The following is a 25,031-nucleotide window of genomic DNA, read 5'->3' as shown; positions in this document are numbered from 1 at the left end:
TTGCTTATTTTAAACCCTTTACACCTTTATTTGGGATTTTAGATTAATCATTACTTGATAGTTATGGTGCTTGAACCTCTAGGTTCAAGCAACATATTGTAATCCAATTTCTTATATTTTATTATTATTATTCTACTTCTCCTTGTTTTCTGCAATTAATGCTGCCCGAATCGCTCGGCGCAGAGACCCCGTTCAGGCGGCGTTTCGAAGCCCTTGGTGGGGACAGGTGGACCCGATTTGTAGTTTTTACAAAGAAATCGCATTTTAAGCGAAAATTTTCCCATAAGAATTAATGGCGACCTTTCCATGACCCCCAACTGACATGGATTGAAGCCACAGCGCAGGTGCAGTGACCTTACAAAGATGGCAGCAATGCAAATGCAGCTTCCACACATGACCCATATTAGCTAATAGAAGCTGACAGATCACTGTTTCAAGGTCTTAAAGGCGCAGTGCGCGGCGCCAGTGGCTTCTGAAAAGCCCCACCCAGTGATGGCTAACCTTGGCACTCCAGCTGTTGTAAAACTACAACTCCCAGCATGCCCTTGCAACCTTCAGTAGTTGAGGCAGCAGTTGAGGCATGCTGGGAGTTGTAGTTCTCCAACAGCTGGAGTGCCAAAGTTCGCCAGCACTGCAGTCGGACGCCAAAGTGGCTTTAGAAGCCCAGTGTGCCAAAGTGGCCCCTGAGGGGCCCGGAGTGCCCAAGGCAAAGTGGCAGCATGTGTCAACATGGCTAAAGTGGCTACCAAGTGGCCAAAGTGGCTACCAAGGGGCCGAATGCGCCAAAGTGGCTACCAGGTGGCCAAAGTGGCTACAGAGGTGCCGAATGTGCCAAAGTGGCTACCAAGTGGCTACCAAGTGGCCAAAGTGGCTACAGAGGTGCCGAATGTGCCAAAGTGGCTACCAAGTGGCCAAAGTTGCTACTGAGGTGCCGAATGTGCCAAAGTGGCTACCGAGGTGCCGAATGTGCCAAAGTGGCTACCAAGTGGCCAAAGTGGCTACTGAGGTGCTGAATGTGCCAAAGAGGCTACCGAGGTGCCGAATGTGCCAAAATGGCTACCAAGTGTCCAAAGTGGCTACTGAGGTGCTGAATGTGCCAAAGTGGCTACCAAGTGGCCAAAGTGGCTGCAGAGGTGCCGAATGTGCCTAAGTGGCTACCGAGATGCCGAATGTGCCAAGTGGCCGAAGTGGCTACTGAGGTGCTGAATGTGCCAAAGTGGCTACCGAGGTGCCGGATGTGCCAAAGTGGCTGTCAAGTGGCCAAAGTGGCTACAGAGGTGCCGAATGTGCCAAAATGGCTACCAAGTGGCTACAGACGTGCCGAATGTGTCAAAGTGGCTACCTACCAAGTGCCCAAAGTGGCTACTGAGGTGCTGAATGTGCCAAAGCGGCTACCGAGGTGCCGGATGTGCCAAAGTGGCTACCAAGTGGCCAAAGTGGCTGCAGAGGTGCCGAATGTGCCAAAATAGCTACCAAGTGGCCAAAGTGGCTACAGAGGTGCTGAATGTGCCAAAGTGGCTACCAAGTGGCCAAAGTGGCTACAGAGGTGCTAAATGTGCCTAAGTGGCTACCAAGTGGCCAAAGTGGCTACAGAGGTGCCGAATGTGCCAAAATAGCTACCAAGTGGCCAAAGTGGCTACAGAGGTCTGAATGTGCCAAAATGGCTACCAAGTGGCCAAAGTGGCTACAGAGGTGCTAAATGTGCCTAAGTGGCTACCAAGTGGCCAAAGTGGCTACTGAGGTGGTGAATGTGCCAAAGTGGCTACCGAGGTGCCAAAGTGGCTACCAAGTAGCTAAAGTGGCTACCGAGGTGCCGAATGTGCCAAAATAGCTACCAAGTGGCCAAAGTGGCTACAGAGGTGCTGAATGTGCCAAAGTGGCTACCAAGTGGCCAAAGTGGCTACAGAGGTGCTAAATGTGCCTAAGTGGCTACCAAGTGGCCAAAGTGGCTACTGAGGTGCTGAATGTGCCAAAGTGGCTACCGAGGTGCCGGATGTGCCAAAGTGGCTACCAAGTGGCCAAAGTGGCTACCGAGGTGCCAAAGTGGCTACTGAGGTGCCAAATGTGCCAAAGTGGCTATACACAACATTCATATTCTAACTTTACTTTCTTACAGTCAACACCTGACACACTGCTGTAAAGCTGGCAGCGCTGTTCAAGCACCATGTATTTCCTTCAAGAAATGCCCATCTAGTTATTAAGTTTCTATTTTTGTATTCATATCTTGACAATTTTTCTCTTCCAGGAACAATATGAATTGTACTGTGAAATGGGCTCAACGTTTCAGCTGTGTAAAATATGTGCAGAAAATGACAAAGATGTGAAAATTGAGCCCTGTGGGCACTTGATGTGTACTTCATGTCTCACGTCTTGGCAGGTACTGTCATTGCACATTAAATTGTAGCATTGCTGTTTTATATTAGCAGGTGTGTTATTCTTATTTCTTAACCCCTTACTTTTACCTTGTTAGAAAACTCCTTTTTTTATATTGTTACCTTGACTGTAATGACTGAAGGAAACAGATTTTCTAATTTAATGAAAACTTGAACAACTCTTCATAGTACTCACAGAGCAGGCTCTATTTCCAAATATCTTATGAACTGTTCAGCTATGAAAAGGAACTTACAAAAATTTCTTACAAAAAAACATACCTTAAACAAATATAATCTTCGCCTCTACCCAAAAAAAACATAGCAAGTACTAGGAAACATTGGATCATTCTGCCGCTAATCTTAATTTTCAGATCATCCATTGAATGTAATACAATGGTGCTAAAATTTACTTAAAGGTCCCATCTCCTATATTCATAACATATCCACAAGTGGGACCTGAATCTATAATGATAAAATGAAAACCTGGCACTCAACTTAATGCTTGGTGAGGCAGTTTATTTTAGTACCAGAAAACACCACCTAATTGACCTTATGTAAACGCTTTGACAGCACTAATCACTTCTTTTTAGGCGTTATCAGTGAATAACATAAAAAGCGCCCTCCTTCAAGCTACTTTCAAACATACTAGCACGGTATGTCTTATCCTTTTCTCCTTCAATCTGAGCACCCAAGATATATTTTTTGGTCTCTGTTGTAGTATTTCTTGTATAATATTGTATATATCCACGACCGAATTGCATTCTATGTGATTTTTGTACATACTTTATTTATTTTTGTTTATTTATTTATTTTTTTCACACTGTAGTAACTGATGAAGGTCTATATCGACCGAAACATTTTCTGGTACTACAATAAACTGCCTCACCAAGCATTAAGTTGAGTGCCAGGTTTTCATTTTATCATATATGGTTTGGGAACCTAACTTGGCACCACTACAGTAGTGCACACGGTGTTTTCTACTGAATCTATAATGAGACCTGGCCCTAAAGTGCACCAAAGCAGAGTGTGATGGGGCTCTGTTCTCAAGACAAATGCCAGAGATATTACAATATATGGGAATTTTCTTTACTGTAAAAGGAGTGTATACAAATGTAAAGTAGGAGATTTGGGAACGTATGGAGTGAGTTGTAAATTTTGTCTACCCCTTCCCTCTTCCAATTTTCTATTATGCTCAGGCACATAAGGGATAGCTCAAATACTAGTCACAATAAAGGGTAGGTAATTGCCGAAGGCTTTTTAAAAAGGAACAAAGGGGGGAAAAGATCGGTTTATGGACTTTTTTTTTCCAGTTGTCGAGTACACGATGTGGTTGAATGAATCGTATTATTAAAAAGTACAACTCGCCTATCAAAAACAAGCCCTTATACATCTATGCGGACAGAAATATAAAAGTGGAAAGAAGGGGAAAAAAAACAAAGCATGAAAGCGGAAATTGGCCGTGTAGGAAAAAGGTTAAAGCAGCACTCCAGCGCTTTTGTTTTTTTTTTATTTCAGTGCTGGAGTGCTGCCCCTACTGTAAGTTCCCTGCCCCTAGTCTTATATTTTCCAGCCGCCATCTTCAGCTGTTCTCAGTGCCGCTCCGTTCCCGTACCACATCTTGTGATCGCAACTTATGACTGACTGGAAGTCAGAGGTAACGGTCACAATCTCTCAGTGTAAGTGTATGATGGCGTCGTTCTGTCTCTCATAGACTTACATTGAGAAGTGACCTCTGGCTCTCCCAGCAAACACTGGAGCATTCCGGCATGTCACAATATGCAAAAGACAACCAGTGTGGCGCCCATAACTGATGAAGACGGAGGCTGGTAAATATAAGGATGAGTGCAGGGAACTTGGATGCAGGGCTGTGCAGTCGGTAAGCCAAACCTCTGACTTTCGACTGGCGGGTTCATTTTACTCTTGGGTCAATCCCTCTGTGCCACTGTGCTCAGGATACTGAAACAGATTGGCATGGCCAAGAAAAAATGTTTTCTTTCCATGTCCTGAAATCGATTCATAGACTTCCGGAATCCGCGCACCAGTAGTGAAAAGAGGAAATTGGTAAACCAGGGGAAGAGTCCTAAGGAGATAATTTGCATATTCCCAGTGCCTTCTGGGATAAGTGAAGAGTCTCCGCGAGCTTAACGATCACTGGATTTTGGCCATTGCAGCTGAAAAGAGGAAATCGGTAAACCAGGGGAAGAGTCCTGAGGCCATACATCTGACAAATGCTATTGAGAACTCTGCTATTAGAAATGGAAAGGAAGAACAAAGACAAAAGAATCTAAATAATAAAAATATTGGAGAAAGAGAAACCAATCACAAACTAAAATGTTTCTATACTAATGCACAAAGCATGGGCAACAAACAAGGAGAATTGGAACTACTAACACAGGAAAAGAAATATGATGTCATTGGAATCACTGAAACTTGGTGGGACGATACACATGATTGGAATACAAGACTAGAAGGATACAACTTATTTGCAAGAAACAGACTTGATAAACGAGGAGGAGGTGTCGCATTGTATGTTAGAAACGTGTATATCTGCACAGAGATTGAAGCTTCAGAGACTGGGAGTTCTGTGGAAACTGTTTGGGTAAGAATACAAGGACAGAACAATGGAAAGGACACCATTGTAGGCATTTACTACAGGCTGCCTATGCAAGCTGAAGATATGGATGAACTCTTTATGCATCAAATGGCCAAGTTCTCCAAAAAATATGACATAGTTGTCATGGGAGATTTCAAGTATCCTGACATTTGTTGGGAATCTCTCTCAGGCAAAACTAACAGGTCAAGGAAATTCTTATCCTCTCTTACTGACAACTTTATCTTCCAAAAGGTAGGGGAGAAAACAAGGGGAACTGCTACCTTGGATCTAATCCTTATAAACAGGGAGGAAATGGTTGAGGAGGTAAAAGTGTCTGGGATCCTAGGAGGTAGCGACCATGCTATTTTAGAATTTTGGATAACTAGAGGAGGAAGACCTGTGAAGACTCACACGTCAAGGTTAGATTTCAGAAAGGCAGATTTCAAGGGATTCAGAAAGAGAATTAGAGTGATCCAATGGCTGGATATCCTTAAAGACAAAAATGTCCAGGAAGGATGGGAAATCTTGAAAAATGAAATTCTCAAAGCACAATTGTTAACAATTCCGAAAAGAGGGAAGAATAGGAAGCATTTAAGGAAACCAGGATGGATGAACACAGAACTTAAGCACATGCTAAAAATGAAGAAAGAAATGTTTATAAAATGGAAATAGGGAGGCATATATAAAGAAGAATATAATGCTGTCTGCAGAACCTGCAGGTCACAAATCAGATTTTCTAAAGCTGACAATGAATTGAGGCTTGCAAGAGACATCAAAAGCAATAATAGAGGATTTTGGGGATATGTCAAAAGTAAAAGAAAAGTCAAAGATGCTATAGGATTTTTACAGGATGAAAATGATGAAATGGTGAAATGGTAAGACAGGATGTTGAGAAGGCCGAACTTTTAAATTCCTATTTTGCATCTGTTTTCTCTCAGAAAGGAAATGTAACATCAACTGTTCTTCACTGCCCTATTAAGGGAATAGAACAATCCAGGATATCTCTAAAACAGAAAGATAGTGAGGAAACACTTAGCTAACCTAAATTAATTCAAGTCTCCAGGTCCAGATGAATTACACCCCAGAGTCCTGAAGGAGACAGCAGAAGAAATTTATGAACCTCTCTCCATCTTTGAAAATTCTTGGAGAACAGGCGAAGTCCCAGAAGACTGGAGAAGAGCAAATGTTGTTCCTGTCTTCAAAAATGGGAAGAAGGTGGACCCAGGCAATTATAGGCCAGTGAGTCTGACTTCTATACCAGGAAAGATCTTTGAACAAATTATTAAACAACATGTATGTCAGTACATTGATAAGAATGAAGTGATTAAACAGAGTCAGGATGGGTTTGTAACTAATAAGTCATGTCAGACTAACTTAATTTCCTTCTATGATGGAATCACTGATTGGGTGGATCAGGGAAATGCTGTAGATATAGTATATCTTGTCTTCAGCAAAGCATTTGACAAAGTATCTCACACAATCCTTATTGAAAAAATGACTAAGTATGGAATGGACAAGGCAACTGTTAGGTGGATTCATAACTGGCTTGGTGATCAGACCCAAAGAGTGGTCGTAAATGGCTACACATCCAGTTGGAAGAATGTCTCAAGTGGGGTACCACTGGGCTCTGTCCTGGGCCCTGTATTGTTCAACATCTTTATCAACGATTTAGATGAAGGAATTGAGGCTAAACTGATTAAGTTTGCTGATGACACAAAGCTAGGAGGGATAGCTAATACTAGAGAAGAGAGAGAGAGGATTCAAAAAGATATAAATAAACTGGAGCAGTGGGCAGCAACTAACAGGGAAAATGCAAAGTACTACATCTGGGCAATAAAAATGAAAAAAGCATATACAGAATGGGAGGAATAGGGCTAAGCAACAGCACATGTGAAAAAGACTTGGGTATACTAATAGATCACAGACTGAATATGAGTCAACAGTGTGATGCAGCAGCAAAAAAGGCAAATGCAATTCTAGGATGTATTAACAGAAGCATACAGTCTAGATCACGAGAAGTCATTATTGCCCTCTACTCCTCTTTGGTCCGACCTCATCTGGAATACTGTGTCCAGTTTTGGGCGCCACATTTTAAAAAATACATCAACAAACTGGAGCAAGTTCAGAAAAGAGCGACCAGAATGGTGACCGGTCTGCAAACCCTGTCTTATGAGGAAAAGTTGCATGATTTGGGAATGTTTAGCTTGCAAAACAGAAGTCTGAGAGGAGACTTAATAGCTGTCTACAAATATCTCAAGGGCTGTCACATTGTAGAAGGATCATCTTTATTCTCATTTGCACAAGGAAAGACTAGAAGCAATGGGATCAAACTGAATGTGAAGAGACACAGATTAGATATTAGAAAAAACTTTTTGATAGTTAGAGTGATCAATGAGTGGAACAGGCTGCTACGAGAAGTGGTGAGTTCTACTTCAATAGAAGTCTTCAAACAGAGGCTGGACAGACATCTGTCTGGGATGATTTAGCGAATCCTGCTTTGAGCAGGGGGTTGGACCAGATAGCCCAGGAGGTCCCTTCCAACTCTACGATTCTATGGTCTTTTATTTTCGATTGTTTACTGATGTAAGGGTTATGTAACTTCCAATGCATACTTAATAAAGAGTATACCGTATATACTCGAATATAAGCTGAGAGTTCAGCCCGTTTTTTGGGCTGAAAGTCCCCCTCTCGGCTTATATTCGAGTCATATACACCGGGGGGGTCAGAGGGGGAGGGGGGGCGGGGGTGTCAGGTCATACTTACCCGTCCTGACGCTGTGTCTTGAGCCCCCAGCTTCTCCCTGTGCTCTCTCTTCCTGCCTTCAGCGGTCACGTGGTGCCGCTCATTAAAACTCATGAATATACGCATATTCATGAGTTTTAATGAGCGGCACCACGTGACCGCTGAAGGCAGGAAGAGAGAGCGCGGAGAAGCTGGGGGCTCAAGACACAGCGTCAGGACGGGTAAGTATAGCGATACTCACCTGTCCTGCGATCATGGCTGCTTGCTGCTGTCTGTCATCGGTCAGTGACTTCAGACAGCAGAGGGCGCGGTGACGTGATTAGTGCACGCCGCGCCCCCTGCAGTCTGAACGTCACTGACTGATGACGCGGCAGATAGCGGTGAGCAGCCATGGACGCAGGACAGGTGAGTATCTGACACCCAGCGACGGAGAGGTGAGTATGTCATTTTTTTTATTTTTACATGCTGCAGCAGCGGCAGCACATGGGGGAATAATCTTAAGGAGCTTCTAATGGGGGCAGCACATGGGGGAATACTCTTAAGGAGCTTCTAATGGGGGCAGCACATGGGGGAATAATCTATGGAGCTTCTAATGGGGGCAGTATATGGGGGAACAATATGGAGCTTCTAATGGGGGCAGCATATGGGGGAACAATATGGAGCTTCTAATGGGGGCAGTATATGGGGGAACAATATGGAGCTTCTAATGGGGGCAGCAAATGGGGGAACAATATGGAGCTTCTTATGGGGGCAGTATATGGGGGAACAATATGGAGCTTCTAATGGGGGCAGTATATGGGGGAACAATATAGAGCTTCTAATGGGGGCAGTATATGGGGGAACAATATGGAGCTTCTAATGGGGGCAGTATATGGGGGAACAATATGGAGCTTCTAATGGGGGCAGCAAATGGGGAACAATATGGAGCTTCTTATGGGGGCAGTATATGGGGGAACAATATGGAGCTTCTAATGGGGGCAGCATATGGGGGAACAATCTATGGAGCTTCTTATGGGGGCAGTATATGGGGGAATAATCTATGGAGCTTCTTATGGGGGCAGCATATGGGGGAATAATCTATGGAGCATTTCCCACCCTAGGCTTATACTCGAGTCAATAAGTTTTCCCAGTTTTTTGTGGCAAAATTAGGGGGGTCGGCTTATACTCGAGTATATACGGTACCTTATTAGAGGGGTTAGTTTGGTTAGTCACATACTTATTAACCCCCTAATGGTACTATAATTGTTGTAGTGTCTAATTGCTTACTTTTCTAATGGAGTTTGATTCACCTTTATATATAGACATACAGTGGCATATGTCACCTATTGACTTTGATTGTAAAAAAATTAAAATATGCAATACGCTATTCATTTTTTTGTAACATAACATAGCACTGCTCTTTCTGATAACACTTTGCTGTACAGTATATAAAATCACAAACCACCTTGAATTGGGTGAAAAGTACACTCTTATAACCTCCGCTGGGTGAATGGAGGACTGTAAAAGAAATTTGATTTTTTTGCTGGGATTTTTAAAGCTGTTGAGATAAATACAGAACAGTAATGTCCACATTTGCTCATATATTTAATATTCTAAATTACTCTGTCGCCTCATTGGGGGACACAAGACCTTGGGTGTTATGCTTTCCGTCCACTAGGAGGCGACACTATGCTTAATCTGAAAAAGATTTGGCTCTGGCTCCTCCTCCACAGCATACACCCCTGGGAGGCATCCGCCTTACCTCAGTTTTTGCTTAGTGTCGCAAGGAGGCACACCATAAGAAGATTCTTCTTAACACAAATGAAGAAAAGAGGGTCTCTCTGAGACTCCCGGCATGGCTCCCTCCTCGGTCCTCTTTTTAGCGGTACCCGGTTGAGATAGAGATGGCTCTTCCCCATGTCGCTCCCTCCCCAGCCCTTCGGGTGCATGGTTCGAGGTCGAGAACCCCCCTCCTTCCCCAGGCCCTGGGCCTTTTGGGTTGAGGCTGAGGTGAGGAAGAATTCCTCCTGATGGCGGTGAAGCGCCCTCCCTAACCCCCTCTAGGGATGTTAGGTTGAGACGCCGCAGGTAGGAGCTGCGTTCGCAGCGCTAACTTTATTGTAGCCCTAGCACTGCTGTGGTCTGCTATGGGGCCGGGGGCTGTCATATTTGGGCCACAGTATGCAGGGATTCCTGTCCCTGCGGCAGCGGCAGCCCTCTAAAGGGGTCAAAAAGACCCTTCACAGGGCTGCGCTGCGTATATAGGGGTGTCCGGGAGATATGGCACTCATCCGGGGGGGGTTTTGGTTCGTTTTCTGCCCCCCTCCGGACTACCGCGCCGCTCTGGAGCCCTTCCCGGGCAGGATTTTGTACTTTAGACCGCGGCTTCGGCCTAAGCCGAAGCCGCCGCCCTTGTTACCGCCCCCGGCCCGCCCCCCTGGATGATGATAATGACGCTGCACAGCGTCATACAGGGGGCGGATCGAGCCAGGAAGGCGCGGTTTTGCTTGGCTGCGCGCCCTTTTTCTGCTCTCCGCCCCTCCTCCCTCCCACCTCTTTACCTCAGGGAAGACAGCAGCGCTGCTATATTAATCAAGAACGCTGCACAGTCTCCAGGGGGCGCAGAACCGAAGTTTTTCTGCTGGCGCCGGATCTAGGAGCACACCGGTGGGGTAAGGCACAGCAGGATATTATCCTGCTGTGGACGCAGACTCCCTATAGGTTCCCTATAGCGCTCCTCTGCATAGCCACCCCAGTAAGGTTTTTGGTCAGAATAACCTGCCGGCACTCAGTGCACTATGTCGGTCTCCAGGTCCGAAAGAAGGAAGAGAAAAAAAAAAAACAAAAAAAAAAAAACACAGGTTTATCTGCTGTTACGCAGTCTGTTCAGCCTGTAAAGCCAATCTTCCCAGTGGCAACATGCACCGTACTGCTAGAGTTGTTCCCTAAATGCTGGGTCAGTGCCCCAAGAGGCTCCTGTCACTGTTTCAACTCCACTGACATGCCGCTATGGGCCGCATCTATGTCACAGTCCATAGATACGCTGACTTCCACATTGCTTCAGGCTATGCAGGGTCATATCCCAGCTATAAGCGGACAGGCAGTCCCTGGCAATGCTAGTAGTGAACGGCCCCATAGGTCACGTTCAGCTACGTCCTCCCATGGCTCACGGTCGTCCCGCTCTAGGCAGAGACACCGTAATTCTAGGTCTCCTAGACCGTCTCGTTCCAAAAACGGGCGCAGCAGATCTCCACAGAGATCTTCGGGCATGGAAAAGCGGCGGTCCAGATTTCCCTCCAGGCAACGCCTCAGCGATGCGCAGGATTCAGAGGGCATCTGTGACTCCGAATCAGAAAAGGAAACATAGGAGTCTCAGGCTCCTTGTCCTCCTAGCAATACAGCGCTAGTTGAGGACATTATCACTTCTATTCATCGGGTGCTGGTTTTATCCGATGCTCCCTAAGAACCCCCAAAACATAAGATCTGTTTTGAGGGGTCCCTGAAGTCCCTAAAGTTTTTTTTCTGATCACCCAAGCTTTCAGGACATCCTTGATAAGCTTTTTTCGCAGCCTGCCAAAAAATTCGCCAACCGTAAATAAAACCGTAAAAAAGGGCTAGATACTCTTTTTTCTCAAAAAGACCAAGAAGTGGACAGATCCACCGGAAATCGATCCCCCTATCTCTAAGCTTGCAGCACAGTCTCTCTTCTCACTGCCAGATAGCTCAACCCTGAAGGATACAGCAGATTGGCAGGTTGAGCGCATGGCTCGTTCAATTTTTTGAGGCTACAGGAGCCTCCCTGGCTCCCGCGTTCACCTCAACGTGGGCAGCCACTGCCATTCTGGCATGGGCCAAAAGATTGCAGGAGAGCCTCCAAAAGTCTGCTCCTCAGATGTTCGATCAACTAGTTCAGATAGCGGTGGTGGCAGATTACATACGCCTTGCAGCTTTTGATTCTGCAAGAGGCGTAGCAGGTATAGCAGCGAATGTAATTACAATCAGACGTATCCTCTGGCTGTGAGAATGGGAAGCGGACGCGTCTTCAAACAAGCCTCTTACGGATCTCCCGTACGTCAGTGGGAGATTTTTTTCGGGAAAAAAATTAGACAAGATGATTTCCAATGCCACGGGGGGTAAGAGTACCTTTCTTCCCCAACCGCAACCTAAACGTACGTTTAAGCGACGTAACCAGGCTAAGTTCCGGTCTTTTCGGAACTCCTCAGGCTAGGCCGCTTCACGTCCTTCACGGAATTACAACCGTTCCCCCTCACAGGGACAACCAAAGGACAGCACAGAGGACGGACAAGAATTGGCGGTCAACATCAGGCCAGGCAAAGCCCAAAGGAGGGAAATTCCAGAATTTCTCCTCGTCATGACTTACGAAATACGGAAGACACCCCACCTGTAGGCGGTCGATTTTTAATCTTTCAGCAAGTCTGGCTGCCTATTACAGAGGACAGGTGGGTCAAGGAAATAGTGTCTCTCTCTCCTTCAAGCAGGAGTCATAATACGGGTTCCCGAAAACGAGAGATTCCAAGGACTCTACTACAACCTATTCGTGGTTCCCAAAAAGGGAGGCAGCGTTCGGCCAATTCCTGGACCTAACGCAACTCAAAAAGTTTGTAAGAGTTCGGCAGTTTCGCATGGAGTCCCTTCGAGCCATCATTGCGGCTATGGAACAGGGAGAATATCTCGCCTCCATAGACATACAAGAGGCATACCTGCATATCCCTATTGCGCCTGCTCATCAAAGATCTCTCAGGTTCACAATAGGGCAGAATCAGTACCAGTTCGTGGCTTTGCCTTTCGGATTAGTCACGGCTCCCAGAACATTCACCAAGGTTATGCCAGCCACCATGGATGTCCTACACTCCAGAGGCATAGTGGTCCTCCCATGTCTCGATGATCTACTCATCAAGGCACCTTCTGTCAAAGACTGCGAAGACAGCGTCTCGATCACGATCGACACACTAACTCGTCTAGGCGGGCTAGTCAACTTTAAGAAGTCGTCAACTACTCCCGAGTCAGTCACTGATCTTCCTAGGGATCCTATTCGATACCTCCAGGGGTCTGGTACACCTTCCCAAGGACAAGGTACAAGCTATCCGCGGTGCAGTTCGCATGTTAATACACATACCTTGCCGATCTCTTCGGTTTGCCAGGAAACTCCTTAGCAGGATGGCAGCAGCAATGGAGGTGGTACCATTTGCCCAGTTCCACCTCAGACCTCTTCAACTAGCCATTCTCAGATCTTGGGACAGGAACCCTTTCTCCCTCGAAAGGGAGTTCCGACTGACTGAGTCAACCAGGAAATCACAGTACTGGTGGCTCAAACCACCCGTACTGGCCAAAGGAAAATTCTTTCTTCCCAGTCGATGGAAAGTCCTGACCACCGATGCGAGTCTAACAGGATGGGTGCAGTGCACCTACTTCACAGGGCACGTGGTCTCCAATAGAAGCGACCATGCCCATCAACATTCTGGAGATACGAGCTATCTTCCTGGCGCTAAAAGTTTTTTGCCATCTGCTGAAGGCCTCTCACATCAGAGTGCAGTCGAGCAATGCCACGGCAGTGGCATATGTGAACCACCAAGGTGGGACTCGCAGTGCCCAGGCAATGAGAGATGTGGCGCGTCTCCTTCGCTGGGCAGAAAACAAGAAATCAGTACTCTCACTGGTCCACAGTCCGGGTGTGGACAACTGGGAAGCCGACTACCTCATCAGACAGGAAATGGACTTGGGGGAGTGGTCTCTCCATTCCAAAAGTCTTTCGTCGGATCTGTTATCGCTGGGGGACTCCGGACATGGACCTAATCGCATCTCATCTCAATGCCAAGGTCTCCATTTTCATGGCAAGGACACGCGGTCCGAGGTTGCTCGGGACGGATGCCCTGGTTCAGGACTGGACTCAGTTCCAGCTTCTGTACATTTTCCCACCTTTTCCCCTGATGGCCAGAGTCATGAGGAAGATCAAACAGGAAGGAGTTCCGACCATCCTAATTGCGCCGGACTGGCCCAGACGTACATGGTACGCCGACATCCTTCAGCATTACAGCAGACACCCCTTGGCGTCTTCCAGACCGTCCCGATCCCCTGTCTCACGGCCTGTTCTACCACCAGAATTTAGGGACTCTCAATTTGACGGCGTGGTCCTTGAAACCTGGGTTTTAACCCAGGCAGGGTTTGCTCCAGACGTCATTAGAACCATGATCAGGGCACGGAAACCAGCTTTCGCCAAAGTTTATTATCGTACCTGGAAAACGTATTTTACTTGGTGCAACTCTCGCGGGCGAATTCCGTTCCCTTACTCTCTTCCGAAAGTTCGTGGTTTCCTTCAATCAGGTCTGGACGCCGGCCTATCCTTAGGATTGCTTAAGGGTCAGGTGTCAGCGCTTTCAGTGCTCTTTCAGAAGCGTATTGCTAACAAACCTCAAGTCAGGACGTTTCTTCAGGGAGTCTCCAGATTGGTCCCTCCTTACAGACGTCCACTGGATACGTGGGACCTTAATTTGGTCCTAACTGCTCTACAGGCACCTCCTTTTTCAACCTCTTAAGGAAGTTCCACTTCGAGTTTTTTCACAAAAGGTGGTCTTCCTCGTGGCAATCACCTCGCTACGCAGGGTGTCTGAGCTGTCACCGCTCTCCTGCAAACAGCTTTTCCTATTCTTCCACCAGGACAAGGTGGTTCTCCGTACAGTTCCATCCTTTCTTCCAATGGTTGTGTCTGATTTCCACCTCAATGAGGGCATCTCTTTACCGACCCTTTGCCCGGCTCTGGTTCATAGAGTGCAGAGGGCCCTACATACGCTTGACCTTGCCAGGGCATTGCGTATGTGTGTGTCTAGGACTCCACCCTTCCGGAAGTCTGATTCCTTTTTTTCCTTGTTCCAGAAGGCATTTGCAGGGGTTTACCGGCTTCAAAAGCTACCTTGCCAGGTGGATCAGGTCCACCATCCATGACGCCTACCGCCTAAACAATTCTCCTATTCCGGCCGGTATCACGGCACATTCCACACGGGCGGTAGGAGCCTCCTGGGCCATTCGACGCCAGGCTTCAGCACAACACGTGTGTTAAGCGGCCACTTGGACTAGCTTACACACGTTTACAAAACAATACAGTGTGCATACTCAGTCCTCAGTGGAAGCGAGTCTGGGTAGACTGGTACTGCCGGCGGCAGTGTCCCTAGTCTAGGGACCTGTCAGCACAATATTCGTCCATTGCTTCCCACCCAGGGACTGCTTTGGGACGTCCCAAGGTCTTGTGTCCCCCAATGAGGCGACAGAGTAAAGGAGATTTTTGTGTACTCACCGTAAAATCTCTTTCTCTTAGCCTCTAATTGGGGGACACAGCTCCCACCCTGTTGCCCTTGCGGGCTGTTATTATGTTGGGTACTCATATTGTTCCTTGAGCTGTGCATAGTAGCCTTTGTTTATAGGCTTGGTTATGTTGGATTTGTTATCTCCTCCTACGTTCCTTGAGCTGTGCATAGTAGCCTTTGTTTATAGGCTTGGTTATGTTGGATTTGTTATCTCCTCCTACTGCTTGGGTACAAAAACTGAGGTAAGGCGGATGCCTCCCAGGGGTGTATGCTGTGGAGGAGGAGCCAGAGCCAAATCTTTTTCAGATTAAGCATAGTGTCGCCTCCTAGTGGACGGAAAGCATAACACCCAAGGTCTTGTGTCCCCCAATTAGAGGCTAAGAGAAAGAGATTTTACAGTGAGTACACAAAAATCTCCTTTTATCTTCAAGGTGCCTTTATGTATTTAGGATCTTCATAAAACAGATCCAGTGTATGGTTTATTGCTTATCAATGTGGCCATGCATAGCACTGTATGAAAATACAATGGTAAATGTATGCACAGTGTACGAAAAAAAATCCGCATGCCCCTTCAAATCTCTTATATCAGCCGGCATTCTCTCTGTGACATCACTGACCCTTATTATATCCATTATGTAAGTAGTGCTCCACACTTAAGAAAAATGCCTGTGTGGTTACAAATTATTCATGGTGCTGGCCTTAATTAAAGCATTAGAAAAATGTGCACAAACACCTTGAGTCAGTGTACCATTTATTTTTTTACATATGCATTGCAGTTGATTTTTTTGCGAAGCCGGTCATAAAAATATATGCAACATGTTCAGACTTTTGATATCTGTTTCTTTTTTTGCAGGAATCTGATGGACAGGGATGTCCTTTCTGCCGTTGTGAAATTAAGGGTACAGAACCAATTATAGTTGATCCTTTTGATCCAAGAGATGAGAGCAGGAGTATTAGTAATTTAGATATTTTATGTATGCCCATGCTGGATTTTGACGATGATGATGAGCGGGAAGAATGCTTGATAATGAACCGGCTTGCCTGTGTGAGAAAGGTAATGTCATTATAATGCATTAAGCCATAACGAAACATGCACATTTAACTATACCTCCCAGTATACCATGGTACCAAGCTGGCGGCACATCTGATATTCAACAGGGAGCAGGCAGATTTCTTGTGCTGTACCGTTTAGCAATGCTACCTAAGGGGGATAGTCACATATGCCATTTTTTGTGCCCTCTGTAATTTGCTATAGCAGCCAGATGTTACATTAGTATTTTATTTTGTTATTATTTTCCCAGCTTCAATAATGCAGTTGTAAACCACACATTTGCTTTTTTTTATTGTAATTGCCGCACGTTCCATCCTTCTATGCATAATTTGCAACTTCGCACACTATCACTGAGTCAGAGTGGCGGAGATGCTGGGTGGCGCGTGCAGAAATGAAAAAGCCTCAATACAGTTAAGGTTTTTATTCACACAAACGCATTTCGATATCGGACTAGCGCCTTTTTCAAGGTAAAAAAAAGTTGTGTTGTCATTTGTTTTGTTTTTTTACCTTGACTTTTACCATTTTATTTGAAAATCTGTCAGAATGACTGTTAAATGCTAAGCAAAGGCGCTAATCCGGTGCCGAAAAGCGTTGGCGTGAATAAAACTTTAATTATATACCATCGAGGCCTCTTTATTCCCGCAAGCGCAGGTATCGTGATATTTCTACTAAGTGCTATCTTGAAGAATTTCTCCTCCAGCCACGGGGCTGCAGCCACAAAGCCTAAGGCTCTTCTAGGTGTTGTGTCCTTAGACAACCACTTCAGGGGAACGCTACCATCATTCTCACCCTCTCTTATGGTGTTGCCCTATTGTGCGCTGTCGCAACCAGATTTCAGCAGATTGACAGGCTAGACATATTCCTTCTAGTTTCCTTAACGAACTGCCCATGCAGTTTCCATTATGTGGCCATCTATTACCTTCTATCCTACAAACTCTCATTTCCATGCTCTCCTTCATAGGTTCCTGAGATCAAATATAATTACCAATGCCCTGTGCAAAAGAAGGTCAAGTGTAAGGTCGTCCTAATCAATTTTTCTTTAGGAGCATTAATGTAGGCTATTATAATTACTTCCATACATATCTGAAATCAGTGAATCCCTTAGAACCCTTCAGACATGCTTCATAACACTTGGTTAATGTGTGTTTGTACTTTATTGTAGATGAATGAAAGACAGAATTCACCGGTGACGTCTCCAGGGTCGTCTCCCCTTTCCCAAAGGAAAAAAACTCCCCCTGATCCTCTACAAATTCCTCACCTCAACCTACCACCAGTTCCTCCTCGACTGGATCTTATTCATAAAGGAGTAGCTCGCTCCCCTTGTGCCAGTCCTACTGGGTCACCAAAGGTAAACTTCAGACAGGGTGAGGAACATACGTGGCCATTGAAGCCACTCTTGTTAGTTACAATATAAACTGGGGATAATTGTGTCAATGGCTCATTTTATTTCAATAGGTATCGCATAACGCTACATCTTGAGTGGTTAAGTGTATCTTTGTTATATTATAAACCTTCTACAAGATTGCAAAAAAAACATATTATTTATTGCTTGTTTTTAAGTATTTAGGTTAATTAAGTCCCAAGAGAATCTGTCACCAAATTTCACATTACAAATTTCAGAACTAATTAAAGAGAATCTGCCAACAGGTTAATTCTCATCTGACAGCAGCATGATGTAGGAACAGAGACCCCAATTCCAGCAATGTATCACTTAGATTACTGGATGTATCATTTATTATTAAAATTAGTTTGTCTCTGCTGCAGATATAGTGGTGTTCAAATTGCTGGGCTAATTGGCATCTTTTTGTGTACACTGTATATTGGCAGAAAGCTGCTAATCGGAGGTGGTGGATTTCACACTGAGAAGTTGACTGGAAGGCACGAGACACCTAATCTTCTAGGGATAATTTTATGCTGATAAAACACTTGATTTTATTGAAACAGCAGCATATAGCCTAGTAAGTGACATATCACTGCAAGCAGGCACTCAGCCTCTTCGTTAGGCTGCCAACAAATTACACAGCAAAAACCTGCTGACAGATTCTTTTTAAATAGATTTCTTATACCTGGTGATGGCCTAATTTCTTTGAAAATCTATGTCAGAATGACTGTGTAATTCTAATAAATGGGTCCAGCTAAAGACTGAAAGCGCTCATAAGTCTTAAGTAATTGCAGAATCTCCACCCACCCATCCTGACTTGCAGTGGCAGCTTGTACACAGCAGCAGTGTAGAGGTACATTGAGGAACTGTCAATCAGGAAAAGTTGGCAGAGATTTAGTATAAGCTTTCAAACATTACACAGCCATTGTGCTTCGGATTTTCAAAGTATGTAGCCTCATCCAGTGTAAGTGATATTTAAAAATATGTACAGATTCCATTGTGAAACCTAGTCACAGATTCCCTTTAAAAAGTACCAAATATGTATTGCTGATTGACGGGGACCTGATCTTTGTATTTCCATCAATTGTTTAAAAAAAAAAAAGCTTGTGCACACTCAGAGCCGTATGAGCTCTTACCTTTTTTAAGGCTGGGATCACACGAGTGTATAACATCCGATGCGATAGAATCTGATGCGATATGCTAATGACGCTCAGCTCAAACTGTTGCGAGCTGGAGCCGAGTGTCAGTGCTCTGTGCTCCAGTCCTCTGTGTATATCGGACTTCAATCTGATGACGTCCGAATGCAGTCTGGTGTTTCACCAATAGACTTGTATGGGTGCGAGTGAGCCGAGACTCGTTGCTAATCACCGCATGCTGTGAATTGGCTTGAGAAAATAATCTCAGATCTGAGGTGCTCCAGAGAATAACTCTGGACCGGCGATAAAGCATCAGATAGCACTTAGCTGTGTTGTTTGCTAGTGTGACCCCGGCCTGTAACTTATATCTGTATACACGCTCTAAGGCAGAAGCTTAGCACACCACAAAGTGGCTTTTTGAGAAATTGGTGATGGTCTCAGAGTCCAGATCCCCACCAATGTGCTATATAGTACCCATCAATTAAAATAAAATGAAATAATAAATAATCTTTGAGTTTTAATGTAAAATTTTTGTCTTTTAGTCATCACCTTGTATGGTCCGAAAACAGGATAAACCCCTTCCTGCGCCACCACCTCTTTTAAGAGAACCGCCACCTCCACCAGAAAGACCACCCCCAATTGCACCCGACAGCCGAATGTGTAGACATGTACAGCAATTAGAAAATGTGCCTTGTAGAGACCAGCCAATGCCCCTTGAAGCCTGGTGTCTAAGAGACATTTCGGGTGGCACTCACTTGGCTGCATGTCGCCTAACACTCGATAGCTCTCCTAAACTGGGAAAAACCGCAAACTCCGTTCTAAATGGAAGACATATCCGACACTTGGCTTCAGAGGCGAGGTTCGTGCAGAAGCAGCATGATTTGCCTTCGGAAAGCGTTAGGGTAAGCATTTTGTCTCTTGTGTGTAAGGGTGCTGGGATCTGAATGTCATTGAACTTAAGTGTATATAATGCCTGCTAATGTTTTTGGAAAGTAAAGCATTGCTCTTGGGTAAATATTATGTTTTTTTTTTTACATCTAGGATATAAATCATAAGAGTTTTTTTTTTATGTCCAAGTATAGTTATTTACCTATATTGTTTTTTTTTTTGTAGGTTTTATCAACTGTTTTAATGGAAGAGTATGATGTGCCTCCCCGACTTTCTCCGCCCCCGCCATCAATTACTATTCACTCTGCAATAAAGTAAGAAGTACAAACAAATCCAAGCGTCTGTTATAAGCTGCAGACGTAAGACAGCGCCTGTATAGTCGCGGTTTATAAAACTGTACTGGCAGGTGTCACAAGGCAGCAAAGCAGAAGAATTTAATTGCCATCAGTTTACCTTGCTTCATAGGTACAGGGGTGTTCCAGGGAGCAAAAATTGTTTTTAATCTGACAGGTCTTGGTAAAAATAAATCTGTGTAATTTGCATCTATTAAAGATTCTGAATTCTTTTTCAGTTTTTATCCTCTTTGCAGGGATCAGCAGCTGTCTCCTCGGTCTTTTCACACCGCAAGAAACAGATCATGTGAAGTCTCTGCCCCTTTAGCCGGCATTATTCACTGTGCAGAGACCATTTTGCCCATGTCACTAACCCTGTGACTAGTCACGTTACTGGACTATTTTTTATACCGTGTAGTTAATGAGGGGAACAATAATTACCTCTGTGCAGTGAACAGTGCTGGCCAGGACGTAGAGACTTTCATTGTACTATCTCAAAGCAAAATCCATTCCCTCCAAGGTCGGGACTGAGGAAAGTGAAAAGAACAGACTCTGCTTTAATAATTCAGAAGCTTTAAAATCGATAAAAAAAATTACAAAGATTAATTTGTTACAAAGATTAGTTAATTACAAATGTAATTATTACTGTCCATTTTATAAAAATGTTATTCTCTAGTTAATGATTAGCAATTATTCCATGTCGCATTTTCTTAATGACCAGCAGAACTGACACACACATTCCTCCCACCTCCTCCATAATTATCTATTCTTGATCACCTGCAATGTCTGTGCTCACCTTAAATATTTCTTAGGGCCCGCATACTCCTTTAACGGGTGTCATTGGAATTGGCTGATATAGCCGGAATCGGACGACAGTCTGGTGTGTAATGGGGGCTCCTGACTCTTACCTGACATGTGATGTTTGGGGAAGATTGGGGTCAGCTAGTTTAAATTTTAACACACAACACTTTTGTTATGTGCTAGGTAGACAGCTGCCAGAGCCATTTGGCAGCAGGTTTTTCCACTTTTCCCTCTGAAAATGCCTGAACATTCAGCCTCACTGAACATACCCGTGTATGGGGGCTTTGGATTAGATAGCTTATGGGCGCCCAAACACTTGTCTGTCAGAATTAGATTCTACGTAAGGAGGATGGGTTTAAGGGGGAGTCTCCACACCCTGTATTCAGAAAACTGTTGAGAGGTCACCATTCTTATGCAGTGATTTCTTTTTATTGTGCAGTGGAGCCCAGAACCTCTGCCATCAGTCAGACATGTTCTGCCAATATATAATACATAAGTAATATTATGTATGTCAGCTCTAATAGGTAGAATCGGACCAGCTGTATTATTATCCTATATACTATTCCATACATGAGACAGCTTTATTACAGACTTAAGGAATTTCATACCATTTGATATTCCCCATTGTCAGCCCTGTGATCAATGCTTTCGTACCAGAGTTTATCCACATTGTATTTGTAAAGCTGTCTGACATTTTGCCAAAATGTTTTATCATCCACAACTCCCCAGTGCAAACATTGCTGAACTTATATGATTGTCATAATGAATATATGCAGACTAATATAATTGGCAGATCTCCAGTCTTACGTTGTTGTATTTGGGGACCTTAGTATGTAATGTGTTGACTTCTATATACAAGAAGGAAAAAGATGGATTTTTGGTTCTTACCGTAAAATCTCTTTCTTGGAGCCTTCATTGGGGGACACAGAATACCATGGGTGTATGCTGCTGCTGCTAGGAGGCTGACACTATGCAAAAACAATAAAATTAGCTCCTCCCCGGCAGTATACACCCACCGACAGGCACCAAGCACCTCAGTTGGTGAAAAAGCAGTAGGAGAAGCAACGAGAAAAAACTCGAACCATATGTACCAACCCAACAGGGGACTCTAAGACCCAACACGGTACAACTGAAACAGGGAGGGTACTGTGTCCCCCAATGAAGGCTCCAAGAAAGAGATTTTACGGTAAGAACCAAAAATCCATCTTTCTTTATCGCCTTATTGGGGGACACAGAATACCATGGGACGTCCCAAAGCAGTCCCAAGGGTGGGAACAGCAAAAAGGAACGAAAGTAACCGAAAGGCTCAGGTCGGCCGGTGAGCCACCGCCGCCTGCAGAACCTTCCTACCAACCACAGCATCAGACGAGGCCTGGGTATGAACCCTGTAGAACCTCGTGAAGGTGTGCAAAGATGACCAGGTTGCAGCCTTGCAAATTTGCATGGCCGAGGCCTGGTGACGAGCAGCCCACGAAGCCGCCACAGCCCGGGTGGAATGAGCTCTTACTCCCGGAGGGGGCCGCTTTTCCTGAAGACGATACGCTTCCAGAATGGTAGAACGAATCCAGCGAGCGATCGTGGATTTGGAAGCCGGAAGGCCCTTCTGGCGACCTTCAGAGATGATTAGCAAGGAATCGGACAGACGGAAGGAAGAGGTCCTGGCAAGATAGACACGCAGGGCTCTAACTACGTCCAGTTTGTGGAGAGACTTCTCAAGAGGATGAGATGGAGCCGGACAAAAAGAAGGAAGGACGATATCCTCATTGATATGGAAAGCGGAAACCACCTTTGGAAGAAAAGAAGGAACGGGCCTGAGGACGGCTTTGTCCTGATGGAGAATGAGGTAAGGGGAACGACATGACAAGGCAGCCAATTCAGAAACTCTTCTGATGGAGGAAATGGCGATCAAAAAGGTGACCTTCCAAGAGAGAAGGGACAAAGGAATGTCCTGGAGAGGCTCGAACGGCGCCTTCTGGAGCGCGCTAAGAACGAGGTTGAGATCCCACGGGTCTATTGGCGAATGATGAGGGGGAGCCACGTGGGAAACCCCTTGTAGAAAGGTCTTGACCTGTGGTAGAGAAGCTAGCTCTCTTTGGAAGATAGAGAGAGCGGAAACCTGGCCCTTGAGCGTACTGAGGGACAGACCCGCGTCTAACCCAGCTTGAAGAAACCCTAGGATAGACGGGATAGAAAACGACATTGGGAAGACTCTTCTATCATCGCACCAACGGAAAAAAGCCTTCCAGTACCTATAGTAAATGCGGGAAGAGGCTGGTTTCCTGGCTCTGATCATAGTTTGAATAACCTGACTGGACAGACCTGATTCCTTTAGAATTGCGGTCTCAATGGCCATGCCGTCAAACTCAGAGACTGAGAATTCTCGTGGTAAAGGGGGCCTTGCGAGAGAAGGTCTGGACGGTCCGGAAGCCTCCAGGGAACGTCCGCGAGCATGTTGACCAGTTCCGCGTACCAAGGCCGTCTTGGCCAATCTGGAGCAACTAGAATCACTGGTACGCCTTCCGATTTTATCTTTATGACCACCCGAGGGATCAATGCCAGAGGCGGGAACAGATACGGAAGTTGAAACTGGGACCACGGAGTCACCAGTGCGTCGCATGCGACGGCTAGAGGGTCCCTGGACCTGGCTACGAACTGCGGCACCTTGTGGTTCATCCGAGATGCCATGAGATCGACATCCGGGGTGCCCCAACGGTCGCATATCTGAGAGAAAACCGCGGGGTGCAGGGACCATTCGCCGGACGCTAGGCCCTGGCGACTCAGAAAGTCGGCTGCTCAATTTTCCACCCCTGGAATATGGACGGCGGAGATTGTCGGAACGTAACGTTCTGCCCAGCGGAATATCTTGGCCACTTCTGACATTACCTGTTTGCTGCGCGTACCCCCCTGATGGTTTATGTACGCCACGGCCGTGGCGTTGTCCGACTGAATGCGGACCGGCTTGCCGGAAAGGAGGGGCTGCCAGTGAAGAAGGGCCAGGAAAATCGCCCTGATCTCCAAAAGATTGATTGGAAGGAGAGACTCCTGTGGCTTCCAGCGTCCTTGGGCCGCTTTCTGATGGAACACGGCTCCCCATCCTAGAAGGCTCGCATCGGTGGTGATGATTTGCCACTGAGGCGGAAGGAAGGACCTCCCTTGGAGAACTGACGCTGGCCGTAGCCACCAAGTGAGAGACTGCCTCACTCTGAGAGGAAGCCGAATAGGACGGTCCAAGGACATCGTGGTCTTGTCCCAGGCTGAAAGCAGAGACAGCTGGAGAGGGCGAAGGTGATACTGCGCAAAGGGCACTGCCTCCATGGAGGCCACCATCTTCCCCAGGACCTTCATGCCGAAGGGAATGGGAGCAGGCCTCTTGAGAGTTTTGATGCACTTGGACAGAGTTGTAAATTTTTCCTTTGGAAGAAAAACACGGGCTAGCTCCGTGTCGAATTCCATACCCAGAAAGGTCAGACGCTGGGTGGGGACCAGAATGGACTTCTCCTTGTTGACTAGCCAACCTAGGCGGCTGAGAGTGTCCAGGGTTATCTGAAGGCTCCGGAGACAGTCCTGGCGAGACGAACCCTTGATCAAAAGATCGTCCAGATAAGGGATGATGAGGATCCCTCTGGAGCGAAGGATGGCCATCACAGTCGCCATCACCTTTGTGAAAACCCGGGGCGCTGAAGCCAGGCCGAAAAGAAGAGCTGTGAACTGAAAGTGGTCTCCCTGAAACGCAAATCGAAGATACTTCTGATGTTGCACACATATTGGAATGTGGAGATAGGCATCCCGAATGTCCACCGAGCAGAGAAATTCCCCGGGCTCCATGGAAGCAATCACCGACCGAAGAGACTCCATCCTGAAATGAAGAATCTTCACGTGGCGATTGAGCAATTTGAGGTCCAGAATAGGACGAAGAGAGCCGTCTTTCTTCGGGACTACAAAGAGATTGGAGTAGAACCCGGAAAACCGTTCGTCTGAGGGAACGGGAACAATGACTCCGGCGGAAAGAAGGGAGGAAATGGCCTGCAGAAAACCCGGAATCTGGGCCCGCTGTCGCGGAGGCCGAGACCGGAAAAACCGTCTGTTCGGGAGTGAAGCAAATTCGATTTTGTAACCGGATGCGACGAGTTCTCTGACCCAAGCGTCGTCTACAACGGACAGCCAAGCATCCGCGAAAAAGGAAAGTCTGCCGCCCACCCTGGAAGAAATTCCAGGTGGGGGTGACCCGTCACTTAGACGAAAATCTGCCGGAATTGGCTCCTGCAGATCTGGAATATTGTCCTCTAGATCTCCAGCGAGGAGCGGGTTTGTAGGAAGGTTTCCTCTGATCCCGCTCCCTGGTGGCAGGCGGCCGATCCTGTTGAGTGGCTCTCTCCGTGGCAGAGAAGGGACGAAAAGGCCTGAATGGTCGAAACCCCCTTCTGTTGAAGGGACGTT

The 25,031-nt window shown here is 46.0% G+C and overlaps 1 protein-coding gene across 1 annotated transcript in view; it reads left to right on the top strand.

Annotated features, from left to right (window-relative positions):
- CBLB (Cbl proto-oncogene B) overlaps window positions 1-25,031 on the top strand; it is a 306,980-nt gene that overhangs the window by 212,418 nt on the left and 69,531 nt on the right. The window contains exons 8-12 of the mRNA XM_073586244.1: window positions 2,246-2,377; window positions 15,859-16,059; window positions 17,219-17,404; window positions 19,116-19,475; window positions 19,687-19,775. Of these exons, the coding sequence (XP_073442345.1) occupies window positions 2,246-2,377; window positions 15,859-16,059; window positions 17,219-17,404; window positions 19,116-19,475; window positions 19,687-19,775 (968 nt within the window). The remainder of the gene's footprint in view (window positions 1-2,245; window positions 2,378-15,858; window positions 16,060-17,218; window positions 17,405-19,115; window positions 19,476-19,686; window positions 19,776-25,031) is intronic.

This window comes from Dendrobates tinctorius, unplaced genomic scaffold, assembly GCF_039654945.1.
Source record: "Dendrobates tinctorius isolate UK_male_01 unplaced genomic scaffold, ASM3965494v1 ptg000091l, whole genome shotgun sequence".
Taxonomy (NCBI): Eukaryota; Metazoa; Chordata; class Amphibia; order Anura; family Dendrobatidae; genus Dendrobates; species Dendrobates tinctorius.
Note: the sequence above shows the minus strand (reverse complement) of the source record. Positions and strands in the feature narration are given on the sequence as shown.